Source organism: Rhincodon typus, chromosome 10 (assembly GCF_021869965.1).
Source record: "Rhincodon typus isolate 14 chromosome 10, sRhiTyp1.1, whole genome shotgun sequence".
NCBI lineage: Eukaryota > Metazoa > Chordata > Chondrichthyes > Orectolobiformes > Rhincodontidae > Rhincodon > Rhincodon typus.
Genome location: NC_063341.1, coordinates 71,313,400 through 71,325,915, shown reverse-complemented (window position 1 = coordinate 71,325,915; position 12,516 = coordinate 71,313,400). Strand labels below are relative to the sequence as shown.

General features: G+C 43.1%; 1 protein-coding gene across 1 annotated transcript in view; it reads right to left on the bottom strand.

Moving 5' to 3' along the window:
- Positions 1–1,227: 1,227 nt before the first annotated feature.
- miga1 (mitoguardin 1) overlaps positions 1,228–12,516 on the bottom strand; it is an 87,083-nt gene continuing 75,794 nt past the window's right edge. Inside the window, exons 15-18 of the mRNA XM_048602422.1 lie at positions 8,960–9,013; positions 5,595–5,711; positions 3,538–3,695; positions 1,228–2,971 (exon numbers count right to left, since the gene is read on the bottom strand). Of these exons, the coding sequence (XP_048458379.1) occupies positions 2,968–2,971; positions 3,538–3,695; positions 5,595–5,711; positions 8,960–9,013 (333 nt within the window). The 3' untranslated portion in view covers positions 1,228–2,967. The remainder of the gene's footprint in view (positions 2,972–3,537; positions 3,696–5,594; positions 5,712–8,959; positions 9,014–12,516) is intronic.

Below are 12,516 nucleotides of genomic sequence, written 5' to 3'. Positions count from 1 at the left end.
GCAATACTTCAATGGCGGGCGTGACACTGGCAAATCGAAAATTCAAGTAACATTTTAAAAGTGAATATCTAGTGTGCTTTTAGTGCTCAATAGGGAAATGTGATGAGGTGCTGCTGAGCAGTCTGTCTATATAATTATATATAGTGAGGTATAGGTACAGACATATGTACACAGTCACATTATGGACCATAGAAAAGCAGAGAACACTTAGCAGATAAGCAGTCATTCAATAAAATAAGTGAGGAGTCTAGGGTTGCCACCCATATGGTTGAAGGAGAGGGGCTGGTCACTGTTTCTGGCATATGACACCCTGATCTGGAGGATTGTCTTCCTGCTCTTAGATCTGCCTGATTTCCATCTTGTTGTTATCCATGCAATGAAAATCTGGCAGGTTTTACAAAAGACAGCCAATCTGCTGTATCAATGGACCAACCAGCCCAGAAAGTGATGGTGATAATCAACCCCTGTGCATTATGTGCCCCATCAGAATTGAGTGGTTAGAGTCAACTGCACGTATTTGCTACTGATACATAACCAAGCAGTTAACACGATCTTTGTGAATTCCTGTCTCTACTATTTTAACACTGTCGTTAACTTCACAGCGGGAGGGTTGGTTAGCTCAGTTGCCTGGACAGCTGATCTCTGATTCAGAAGGACACCAAATAGCATGGGTTTGATTCCTACAATGGCTGAGGCTACCATGAGAAACTACAGAAAGTTTTGAACACAACCCAGACCATCACACAAGCCAACCTTCCATCCACAGACTCTACCTACACTTCCCACTACCTCAGAAAGGCAATCAACATAATCAAAGGTCCCTCCCACCCCAGTTATAATCTCTTCCAACCTCTCCTGTCAGGCAGAAGATACAAAAGCTTAAACACACGTACCAACAGGTTCAAGAATAGCATCTCCCCCATTGTTGTTAGACTTCTGAATGGACATCTCAAATTTCAAATCTAATGTTGATTTGCTTTTTGTGTACCTTCTTTGTAGCTGTAACTTTGTATTTCTTGTTCTGTTCAATCTCCCTATGTTCTTTGTATGGTATGATCTGCCTGTAGTGCACTCAAAACAAAACTTTTCACTGTACTTAAATACACGTGACAATAATAAATCAAATCAAACCAAATCAAATGAAGGATTCTCCTCTACCTCTCCCTTCACCTGAGGGATGGTGACCCTCAGGATAAACCACCACCTATTGTCTCTCTCTCTCTAATGAGACAATGGGACTATGGCGACTTTACCAACTTCAGAGAAGATACAGTGCAGAAACAGGCCCTTCAGCCCAACAGGTCTTTGTTACTGATAGCATTCCAAACAAGTTTCCTCTCACCTTACCTCATCTACCCCTGTCAACGTTCCATTCCCTTCTCACGTGCTTATCTAGCTTCCCTGTAAATGCATTGCTATAAGCTTAGTCTAAATGGGTTAACCCTACTGCTAAAGAGCACAGACAGGAATTGCACAGGTTACATTGACTAGTGTATGCAAGGAGGAAAACACCTCACCATACTCACTTATTTCCTTGCTGACTGGGAGGCATCAGCAAACATCAGAATTAAAGATACAACTCCATCCCTACTACTGCCAAATCCGTGCCTGATTATTATCCCTTCTCATTCACCTTTTTGTGCCCCATCCTGCCCTCATTATTACCAGGGGTGGTGATGGCCTAGCAGTATTATTGCTAGACCATTAATCCAGAGGCCCTGGTAATGTTCTAGGGACCTGGGTTCAAATCCTGCTACAGCAGAAGTTGGGATTTGAATTCAATAAGTATCTGGAATTAACAGTCTAATGATGGCCACAAAACTACTCCTGATTATTGGGAAAACTCCATCCCTTTTGGGGAAAGCTGGTCTGACCTACATGTGACTCCAGACCCACAGCAATGTGGTTGATACTTAACTACCCTCTGTGCAATTAGGCATGGACAATGAATGCTAGCATGGGCAGTAACACCCACATTCTGTGAATGAATAAATAAAATTAGCCTACATCACTTAGCTGACATTATTCCTTCTTTTCCTCATATCTAAGGTATCTGCCTCAATGTAGTAGCCAATCCCAAACCCATTCCTCCATCGCCTGATCCGCACCCTTCCCTTGATCTATCCTATCCTTTCCTCCGACTATATCCGATCTCCTCTCTGAGTTTTTCTGCCCCAACCCTATTCCGTCAACCCCTGCTCTGATCCCATCCCAAGTGTGGTTCCTTTATTAGCCGACATCCTGCTCCAACCTTAAGATAGTTTCTGCCCCCTGATTGTATGCCATCCCCTTGGCCTAGGTCTGTACCACCCTCTGTTTGACCCCTGTCCAATTCTAATAAGAGCAGGATGGATATGTCTGGCGTTAAGACAGATTAAAGGTGGAAACCCTGACAGTACTCCTACTGGTCAAGCTCAAAACCAGAAAGGAACGAGAACAAAGCAGACCATTCAAGGTTTCACAAAGTATATTGTAGGTAACACAGTTGCTGGAGTATCCCTCTGCCAAATATTCACAATTGCAACTGGAATCTTCAACTGGACACCAGTCTGTACGTAGTCATATTCAGCAATGTGGAGACTTTATGAAAATCCTGGATACTTTCCTTTGGAAACCTCCCTGAGTCTATCATGAATTATAGGCACCGTGCAACATGTTCTGTCATCGCTGCCCCAGGATAGGTGCTTCTTCAAGGCTTCCCCTGTCATACGATGAGAACAAATTTTGCTCTGTCTGGTTCCTGTCAGGAGGTAGAACCAAGTCCCAGCGCTGTCTTGTACTTTGAAACTCTGGTGTGCGAAGGCTAACAAGTGAACACGACAATACATGCTATGTCCCAATATCTGCTGCTATGTGCTTGGGGTGGTAAAGTTTCTATCCTTGAGGGTTGCACAGAGCCTTGTGACTCCCATAATCTAAATTCAGATCAAACATTCACAACGGTGGTGCTGAATCCTGATTCAGGAGTCATCTAGCAGAAAAAAGTAAGGTATTGTATTTATAAAGCTGCTTTTACACCCCTAGGGCATTGCAAATCACTTACTGTCAATAAAGCACTTTAGAAATGTAATGGGGAAAATGCTGCACCCCATTTGTACAGAGGAGCATTGAGATAAATAACCCTTGATTATCTCTTGGATAAATATTTGGCAGGACACTGGAGAGAATTCCCTTGTCCTTCGAAATTTTGTTGTGTCAGTTTAATCCCCCATTCAGAAGACAACACCTCCAACAGTGAAGCTCTCTACTGCACTGAAAAATCAGCCAGCAGCTAGTGTCCATGCCTCTGTAATGGGGCTTGAATCAACAGGACAGCCCTTTGCAAATGTAAGGACCAAAAAAACTCAAACGGGGACGAAAGTAGTGAGGAAGAAATATAATGGAATGGTTCAAGTGTCATGGTTTAGGGGGCCTGTGAGGTTTTACAGACACTCTTTTGTTAAGTGTGCTCATGATAACCCTCACACAGAGTTCAAAGTCTTAGTTTACTGTGCTTGTGCTTCCAAGCATCCATTGGATAGGGGGAGTCCAACATACCCATTCAGGTGCCTCAGGCTGTCTGTTCCAAGATAAGCCATCAGGAGCTCAGTGCGACGCTGTATCAAGTGTAAGATGTCCTCAGCAAGACACTCGGTGCTGGTGTACCTCACCTTCTCAAAGTCAAAGATGTCCTTCATGAAGAAAAGAACTTGTTCCTGGGAAAGACATTGCCAATAACCGTTAGCTTATCCATTATTACACTTCACTAGACAGCATCACTGGTTGTAATAAATGTGCCGTTAGTTATCCTTTATGCTAAACTGGTGGTTAAGGTGGGTTAGATCCCATGGGTTGGTTAGCCTAGTTAGTTGGTTGGCTGGTTTGCCACACAGCATGGCACCAACCATGTAGGTTTAATCCCTGCATTGGCTCAGGTTACCTCAAAGATCCTGCCTTCTCAACCGCTCCCCTTGCCTGAGGCGTGGTGACCCTCAGGTTAAACCATTGCCAGTTGTCTCTCTCCAATGAGAGTGTAACCGTATGGTCTAATGGGACTATGCAACTTTACCATCTCTCAAAGCATCTCATGTCCCTATTCCAAATGAAGATTTCTCCCAATGTACTGACTAACATTCTTCCTTTAATCAACGTAATCCTGAGAACAAACCTGGACACCATTTTCCCATTATCCCGAAAACCATGAGAGGGAATAACAATGAGATGAGTTTGCCTTGAATGGAAACTTCACCCCGTCTTCTACCACCTCACTAATTAAGTGCCGGGTGAGAAGGTCCATTAGCAATTAAGATTCTTTAGTGGTCAATTAAAGGTCACTTAAGGACCTCAACTCGTCACTACCTTCCTACCCCCCCATCCCACACCCCGATTATTTGTTTCCCAAATCGGAGTTTAGAAGAATGAAGTGGGATTTCACAGAAACTGTAAAATTCCATCGGACTAGACTGGATAAATGCAAGAAGCATGTTCCTGATGACCATGGAGTCCAAAACCAGCGGTCACATTCTAAGGATACAGGGTAGACTATTTAGGGCTGGGATGAGGAGAAATATCTCCACCCAGAAAGCAGTTCAGGCTAAAACATTAAATGAATTTAAGAAGGAGATAGATTTAGTTATTGGGGCTAAAGTGATCGAAGAGTATGGGGAGAAAGCAGGAACAAGGCACTGAGTTGGATGATCAGCTATGATCATGTTGAATGGTGGAGCAGGCTCGAAGGGCTGAATAGCCTACTCCTCCTCGTATTTTCTATGACATATTACAAATGCAGCAGAAAGTATCACAGGAATTGCAGTAGGCTATTCTGCACCTCAAACCCTGCTCCACCATTCATTTGTTGGTGTACCCAAAAACTATGATTGCCTTATCTTCAGAACACTCAGTACCCTACCTAAAAGTCTACAGATCTCAAACTTTGAAGGCTCCTGTTGTCCAAAGCCATTTTGAGGAGAGTATTTCAGAAATCTACTCTCTTTATATGGAAGGATGTTTCCTCATTTGCCACCGCAATGGCCTAATTCTAACTCAACTTTGAATCATTGACAGGACCTTTCAAATTCTTCTAAGATTTTAAAAACCCTGACAGTTGCTTATATCCTAGGGAAATACATGCCTCGGCTATGCAATCTGTCTTCACAATATAACCCTCTCAGTCCTGGTGAAGCTGTGCTGTATCTTCACCCTCTCACTATATTTTCCTTCCCAAGATATAGTGTCCAAGAGACAGAGTCTAACCAGGGCTTTGTACATCTGAAGTACAACGGTGTCCATCATTGTCATCCAGCCTTCTCCATCACTCACGCTGACAGACACAAAATCACAGAGGTCTTCCAGCACAGAATAAGGCCATTTGGTCAATTGTATCTGCACCAGAACTCCAACTGAGTGCCATGATATAGAGTCGTTGAGTTCTTACAACACAGAAGAAGACCCATCTTGTCCATGCCACTTAGTGCCATTCTCCTGCCCTTTCCCCAATACCCTGGCATCTGATGCCCTCCCTACAACACCCTACATCAAAGAAGGTCTGCAGCAAGACATTTCAAAGAGAAGGGGCAGAATGTTCACGCTGAATGGAAAGCAAGAGATTGTGGTACCTTGAAGAAGCAGCACAAATCGTAGAGGGAGTCTCTGGGCCCTAAGAAGCCCCAGGCGAGTATCGGACTGATGTGTTCACAGACGGCGTAGAAATGAGCAATGAAGCCATTGGGCACCTGTCAAAGTCAACCAGCACAAATGAGAAAGAGGAATATGCAAACTATTCACTGGAAAGCCCAGGAGTAACTGACTTTACCAACTTTGATAAAATTAACACATGACAGACACTAATTGAAGGCCTCCTCTCAATGCTGCACTGAATAGAGTCTCTCTAACTCATTTCACATCCAGTTCACAGAGGAAATGTTTGTCACTCTTGGTAGGACTAGAATTTGAAGCCAGATTCTGAAGGGTGAAGTGCAGTTATCTATCACACTGCCATTTGATACTAAATGGGGGGGCAGTTCTGTTGAGAATGTGCAACTTGTTTCCTTTATTTCTGAGAATCTTATAGAGAAGAATAAACCCATTCAGATCATCGCATATGTGCCAGCTCTTTGAAGGAGCTTTCTATTTGGTTCAATTTCCCTACTCTTTATTTGTGACTCGGCTTTTTCCTCCAATTTCCAATTGCAGGTCAATATTGAATCTGCCTTCACCACCCTTTCAGGCAGTGCATTCCAAATCATGAAAACTTGCTACATCATGGATATTTCCTGTCATCCATCACCTAGTTCTTTTTGCTAATTATTGTAAAACCACATCTTCTGAATACTAGTCCTGCATCTCATCTGTAGCAATTGTTCCTGTCACTGACTGTCAAAATCACTCATAACTTTGAACACCTCTCTTGAACTCGCTTCTTTGCTCTAAGCAGAATAACTTGCTGTTTCCTCAGTCGATTTACATAACTGAAATCCCATGTGCCCTGTGTATGTTAACTAGATATTAACACTCATTGAAGATTCACTTGCGCCACTACAGCTGTTGGGTTGGGAAGTACATATTTCTATTATGGATTTCTGTAAATTATTTCAAATAAAAAAAACCTGCAAAGATTGGCTCCAGTTCTATCTTTCAGCAGCTGGAATAGAACAGTAGTAACATAGGAAATCTGCACACTCCCTAAGGGCTTGATAGCCACTTGTTGTAAGGATCATCTGAAGAATGGCGAGAATGTGAAACTTGCTACCACAGGAAGTGGTTGAAGCGAATAGTTTAGATGCATTTAGGAGGAAACCAGATAAGCCCAGGAGGGAGAAAGGAACACGGGATTATGATAGTAGATTTAGGTGAAGAAAGAGGAGAGGTGGCTCAAGTACAGCACAACATCGGCATTACCTGATTGGGCTGAATGGCCTGTTTGTGAGACATATATTCTCTGTAATATAGGCAGGACCACACTTTTTGACTTCAGGGTAAAGTCATTTAAACTTGATTCTTGTTATATTTGGGGAAATGAATTGTCTCTTTCCATTTTCTTACAGTGTTACATTTTAAGGCAAATTGCTAACAAAGAGGTTGCCCTGTATAAAAATATTGGTGACCCTCACATGGCTGCAATTCATGATTCCTTTAACAGGCCATGATGAAACTTACTTACTTTAGAAAGGATGCAAGGCCATAGACAAAAAGAGATTGACAAGTTTTTTTTTTAACAATTTTTACAGAGCAGATGGAGGCTATTTGGCCCATCATACCTGCATTGATTCTCTGAATGGGAAATTCACCTACTGCTATTCTGCTGCCTTCTCCCTGCAACCCAGCATATACTTCCTTTTCAGATCACAATCCAATTCCACGAACTTTGAATGACTTGATAGAAACTGTCTCCAACACACTCTTAAGTGTCTATTATTGATGTGATTTTTATGTTCCTCAGGCTGTTTTACCAGATGTGGTAATTGTAATGTTATCACCGCAACATAAGAAACTGGGCGTGGATACTGTGGTACTGAAGAATCCAACAGACATTTACTGTAACTAGCTGTTGCGTAGAAACCTGACATTGATCAGGTGCATAAGTGTGTGAGCTAATATTAAGTTGTTACGTTACAGCAGAAGAACATGCTTCAAGTAGACTGTCATGCTTCAAATGATCCCAGAGTAAGATGGTATATTATCCTCAGGTTACATACCATAATACTGCGATGACACAACCTCTTAAAGCTATACTGACATTCTGACTGTGAGACATAACATGACAAAAGTCGGAAGAATAGAGAAACCCTTCAACAGAATGAAGAAAACTAAGAGGAGACCTGATAAACGGTTATGGATAAGTAAATATTTTTATTTAGCTAACAATTTATAACCAAAAGAGTGTAGGGAGAATATACCTTGTTTTACACAAGACAATAGGTAGCACTTGAAATGCTGATCAGAAACAGCAGTGGAAGCATGAGCCCATAATAACTTCTATCAACAAGTTGATGAATTCTGATCCTGCTTCTACCCTGATTACGATAGCTGCCAATTTAGACTCTTTAAGCAGTAAATGAATACCTCATGAGTGTCTCAGCCTGCTGTCTCAGGTTCTGAGCCAGTGCTGAGTAGTAGACTTACCATACAGGGTGAATGCCTTTGCAGGTGTTGGTTGGGGGGTTGAGGAGTCCCTGATTCATACATAGAGGTGCAGGGTGAAGGGGTCAGGTGCACCTGACAGCCATTCCCTTGCTCTTGTTGTTGACCCTAGTTATCACCTCACAGTGACTACTCCCTACCCTGCAAACCCCCTCCCGCTACCATTCACTTGTGTGGCCTGGTACCCAGTGCCAATTGTAGACCTCAGTGGATATGATACCAGCAGCAGCCAACACCCACCGAACTCTTACCCAGACAGGACGTCTGCCCTCGGAGGTCACTGATGCCAGGGATGGACCTCCACTGTCCTGTTAAGTACCTGAGTGGTGCTTGGATGCAGTGGGTCTTCCCTCAAAGAGGCACAGAACCCTCAACTGTCAGGTCTCCAAATCATGGGAAAGGCATCCATCACTGCCACTGACTGCCTCCTGTTTAGCTTAAATGCGATTTAAAGAAAAGGAACTCATTTATGGAATATGGGCGCTTTGGCTGGGCCAGAATTTATAGCCCATCTCCAATTCTCCTGGACATGAGTGGCTCATTTGGGCATTTCAGAGGGCAGTTAAGAGTCTACCAGATTCTACGCACCCAAGCTGCTTTCATGTGTTCCATGCTCTGCTCCTGCCCAATTAGAATTGCTAGTTGCCTCAATAAGACAAGGGTGAGGCACTGTGCTCTACATAGTGCACTTTGGAAATTGTGGGGGCTCCCACAAAGTAGATTTCATCAAATGAGAAAACCAGAGAACCACAATGCTAATATACTGGAGTTCTGTTGTATAAATACCACTTATAATTCCTGAGAGAATTGAACAATTACTTTCTCCCCCCACCATACCCACCTTTATCTGCTGTCTCTTGCTTTTCAGGAAAGACCAACAACTTGAAGCCACAGCCTGAGACAACATAAACAGACGGAAAGGGCTGATCAATCTTAAACTGAGATACAAAGATAACCTCGAGAGGTTAAAGAACATATCACGGCTGATAGCTTACATTAGAAGTGTAGACACTGTTTGTTTTCGATGGAATTGGGGGGTGGGGGCCTAAGGGCATCAGTGGTTCAACAGCGGCTCACCATCACCTTCTGAAGGGCAACAGGGGACAGACAATGTGGGAGATTCCCACGTTCCATGAGTGAATTTTAAAAAAAATTCCACAAATAGTGACCAGAGACTATGGTACAGGTATTGTTAATTGAGATAGGAGTAGTGCCCGAGCTCACTGCGGAGAATTTCCTTTATCCACTTTGGAATAGGACATGGATTGTCACAACAACGAGGGGGAAGGTGGGGCTTCAGCTTACATCACATCTAAAAGACAGCTTCCTCAGCAAGGCAGCGTTCCTTCAAGTACTTTGCTAAAATATCAGCCTGGGTTCTGGCCTCTGGTACCCATGGCTCACTGATTCAGATGGCAGAGTGCGTACTGCCAACTGAGCAGATCCTACCACAGAAGGACATGAATTCTGCAGCACCTACACCTCAGGCACTTTCAGAACTGAGGTGGTGGTGGGGTGGGGGGGTGGTGAGGGGTGATCAGTCTCCCCAGACCGTGTCAGGACTCAGTAGCACAGAATGTTCCAAAATAGTGCAGTTGGTAGCACTTTCAGACAACTTTATGCTCAAGCACCATTTCAAGCCATGTACAACTGGGCTGCTCCGCTCAAATAAACAACATAATTACTGTAACCAATTATGTGGACGCTGTGCAATTTCAGCAGCTATGCAGGTCTTTCCGTTATTTTTATAAACTACACTTTGGCTCGAGGACTGATATAAAATAGGGCGAGCTCATCTCAAACTTCAAGCAGATTTCTGCTTTCCATTGATGTTCCCAATGATCGGGGAATCCAGAACCAGTGTCCCAGACTAAGGATATGGATGAGTCACTTAAGGCTGAAATGAGGAGAAATGTGTTCACCCAGAGAGTGATGAGCCTGTGGAATTCTCTGCCACAGAAAGCAGTTAAAGCCAAAACATGATGTGTTTTCACAAAGGTGTTTTTAAAATTTTTTAAATCAATCATGGGGGTGTGGCCATCATTGGTTGGTCAGCATTAATTTCCCAGCAGTAATTTGCCCAAAGGGCAGTTCAGAGTCAACCACATTGCTGAGAGTCTGGAGTCATATGTAGGCCAGACCAGGTAAGGATGGCAGTTTCCTTCCCTAAAGGACATTAGTGAACCAGGTGGGTTTTTCCCTAACAATTGACAATGGATTCACAGTCATTATTCTTAACTCCACACTTTTACTGAATTCAAATTCCACCATCTGCCGTGGTTGAATTCAAACCAGGTCCCCAGAACATTGCCAGGGTCTCTGAATTAATAGTCTAGCAATAACGTTGCCATAATACCATCGCCTCCCTTCAAGATATATATACATCAAGTTAGATATTGTTCTTAAGGCAAAACGAATCAGAGGTGATGGGGAAATAGCAGGAACAGGGTACTGAGTTGAATGATCTTATTGAATGGCCGAGCAAGTTCAACGGGCCGAATGGCCTACTCCTGTTCCTATTTTCCAGTATTTGCTGGCCATCCAATGTGCCCTTGAGGGGCTTTCCAGGCTGTTTCAGAGGGCAGTTAAGAGTCAATACAGAAACATGTGGAAAAGCTCAGCAGATCTGGCAGCATCTGTGGAGAGAAGTCAGAGTTAATGTTTCGGGTTAATGTTAACCTGAAACGTTAAATCTGATTTGTCTTCAACAAATGCTGCCAGGCCTGCTGAGCTTTTCCAGCAATTTCAGTTTTTGTTTCTGATAAATAACATCCACAGTTCTTTCGGTTTTTAAGAGTCAGTATATATTGTTGTGAGTCTGGAGTCACATGCAGGCCAGACCAGGAAAGAACGACCAATTTCCTTCCCCAAAGTATAGGAGTGAACTAGATGTGGTATTTTTAAAACAATAAATTGGAATGGTCCCTATGACCGAGATTTGATTTATATTCAATTGTAAATACAATGTTGCTATAGGGAGACCACCTCTCCATTCTCCATCTCACCCCACCACCATCTTACCAGGGTAACTAAGAATTTGCAATACTTGTACTCTGGCTAATGCCGCCCACCTCCCAAAGAAATAAAAATCTTAGGCTTCTCAAACAATCGTCATTTCCAAAAATAATGTTTTTGTAACAAATTTCCCCGACAGAATGTTTCCTCTCTCTCGCATACACATATAGTAATTTGATCCCTGTGTTATTTTTCTTCTAAGTTTCACTTAAATTTATTTCGTCTAATTTGCAAAGCCAGTTCTCTCCTGATGACCAAGACTACTTAAGGGTTCAACTGGGACATCCCCCACCCCACCCCACCCCTCCACCCCCCACCCCAGGTTCCTTCCCCACAACGGATCAATTTTTTCCACATTCGAGACATAAACAAATGATGACTTGAACCCTTCAGACATGTTTGCTCGGTGAGATGTGTTTCTCTGTTATAATTCAGCATTCTGTTTCAGAAGCTGACGTTTTCTATCTGAGCTGCATACCACAGTAAGGAAATACTTATTCTTTTTAGACACAAAGCCAGAGTAGAGGCCAAAGAAAGCAATGCCGTTGCCAAGTTCTTCGCAATATATCTCAGAATACTTCAGATTACTTTAACCAAAACCATGCAGTTGAGGTATGTGAGCTGGTTGAAGAAACTCAATTTTTTTTTAAACTCGCATACTTTGGATGGCTAGGTTTGCAGGAATGTAGTATGTCCTTATAAGGTATTAACCCACCAAGAATAATGAGAGTCTTGAAATATCCCTCAGATAGTAGTCGGTGAAAACTAGTGTTTACAGCACAAAATGATCATTTGCTCCATCTGTTCTATGTCACCTTTTCTGTTCCACAAAAGCCCCATCCCAACTTTTACCATCAAATACAAGCAGCATTTCCTTGGTCCGCATGTGTTTATCAATATTCCCCTCCAATACAGCTACATTATTCTTCTTAATTCCTTCTGGAGTTCTACATTCTCACCATTCTCTGCATGAAGGAGTTTCTCCTGAAGTCCAAATCAGATTTATTGGTTAATATCTTACACTGGGGAAGGTGGTTACTGTTTTACACTGGGGGAGGTGGTTACTGCCTTACACTGGGGAAGGTGGTTACTGTTTTACACTGGGGGAGGTGGTTACTGCCTTACACTGGGGGATGTGGTTACTGCCTTACACTGGGGGAGGTGGTTACTGCCTTACACTGGGGGAGGTGGTTACTGCCTTACACTGGGGGATGTGGTTACTGTTTTACACTGGGGAAGGTGGTTACTGTTTTACACTGGGGGATGTGGTTACTGCCTTACACTGGGGGATGTGGTTACTGCCTTACACTGGGGGAGGTGGTTACTGTTTTACACTGGGGGAGGTGGTTACTGTTTTACACTGGGGGATGTGGTTACTGCCTT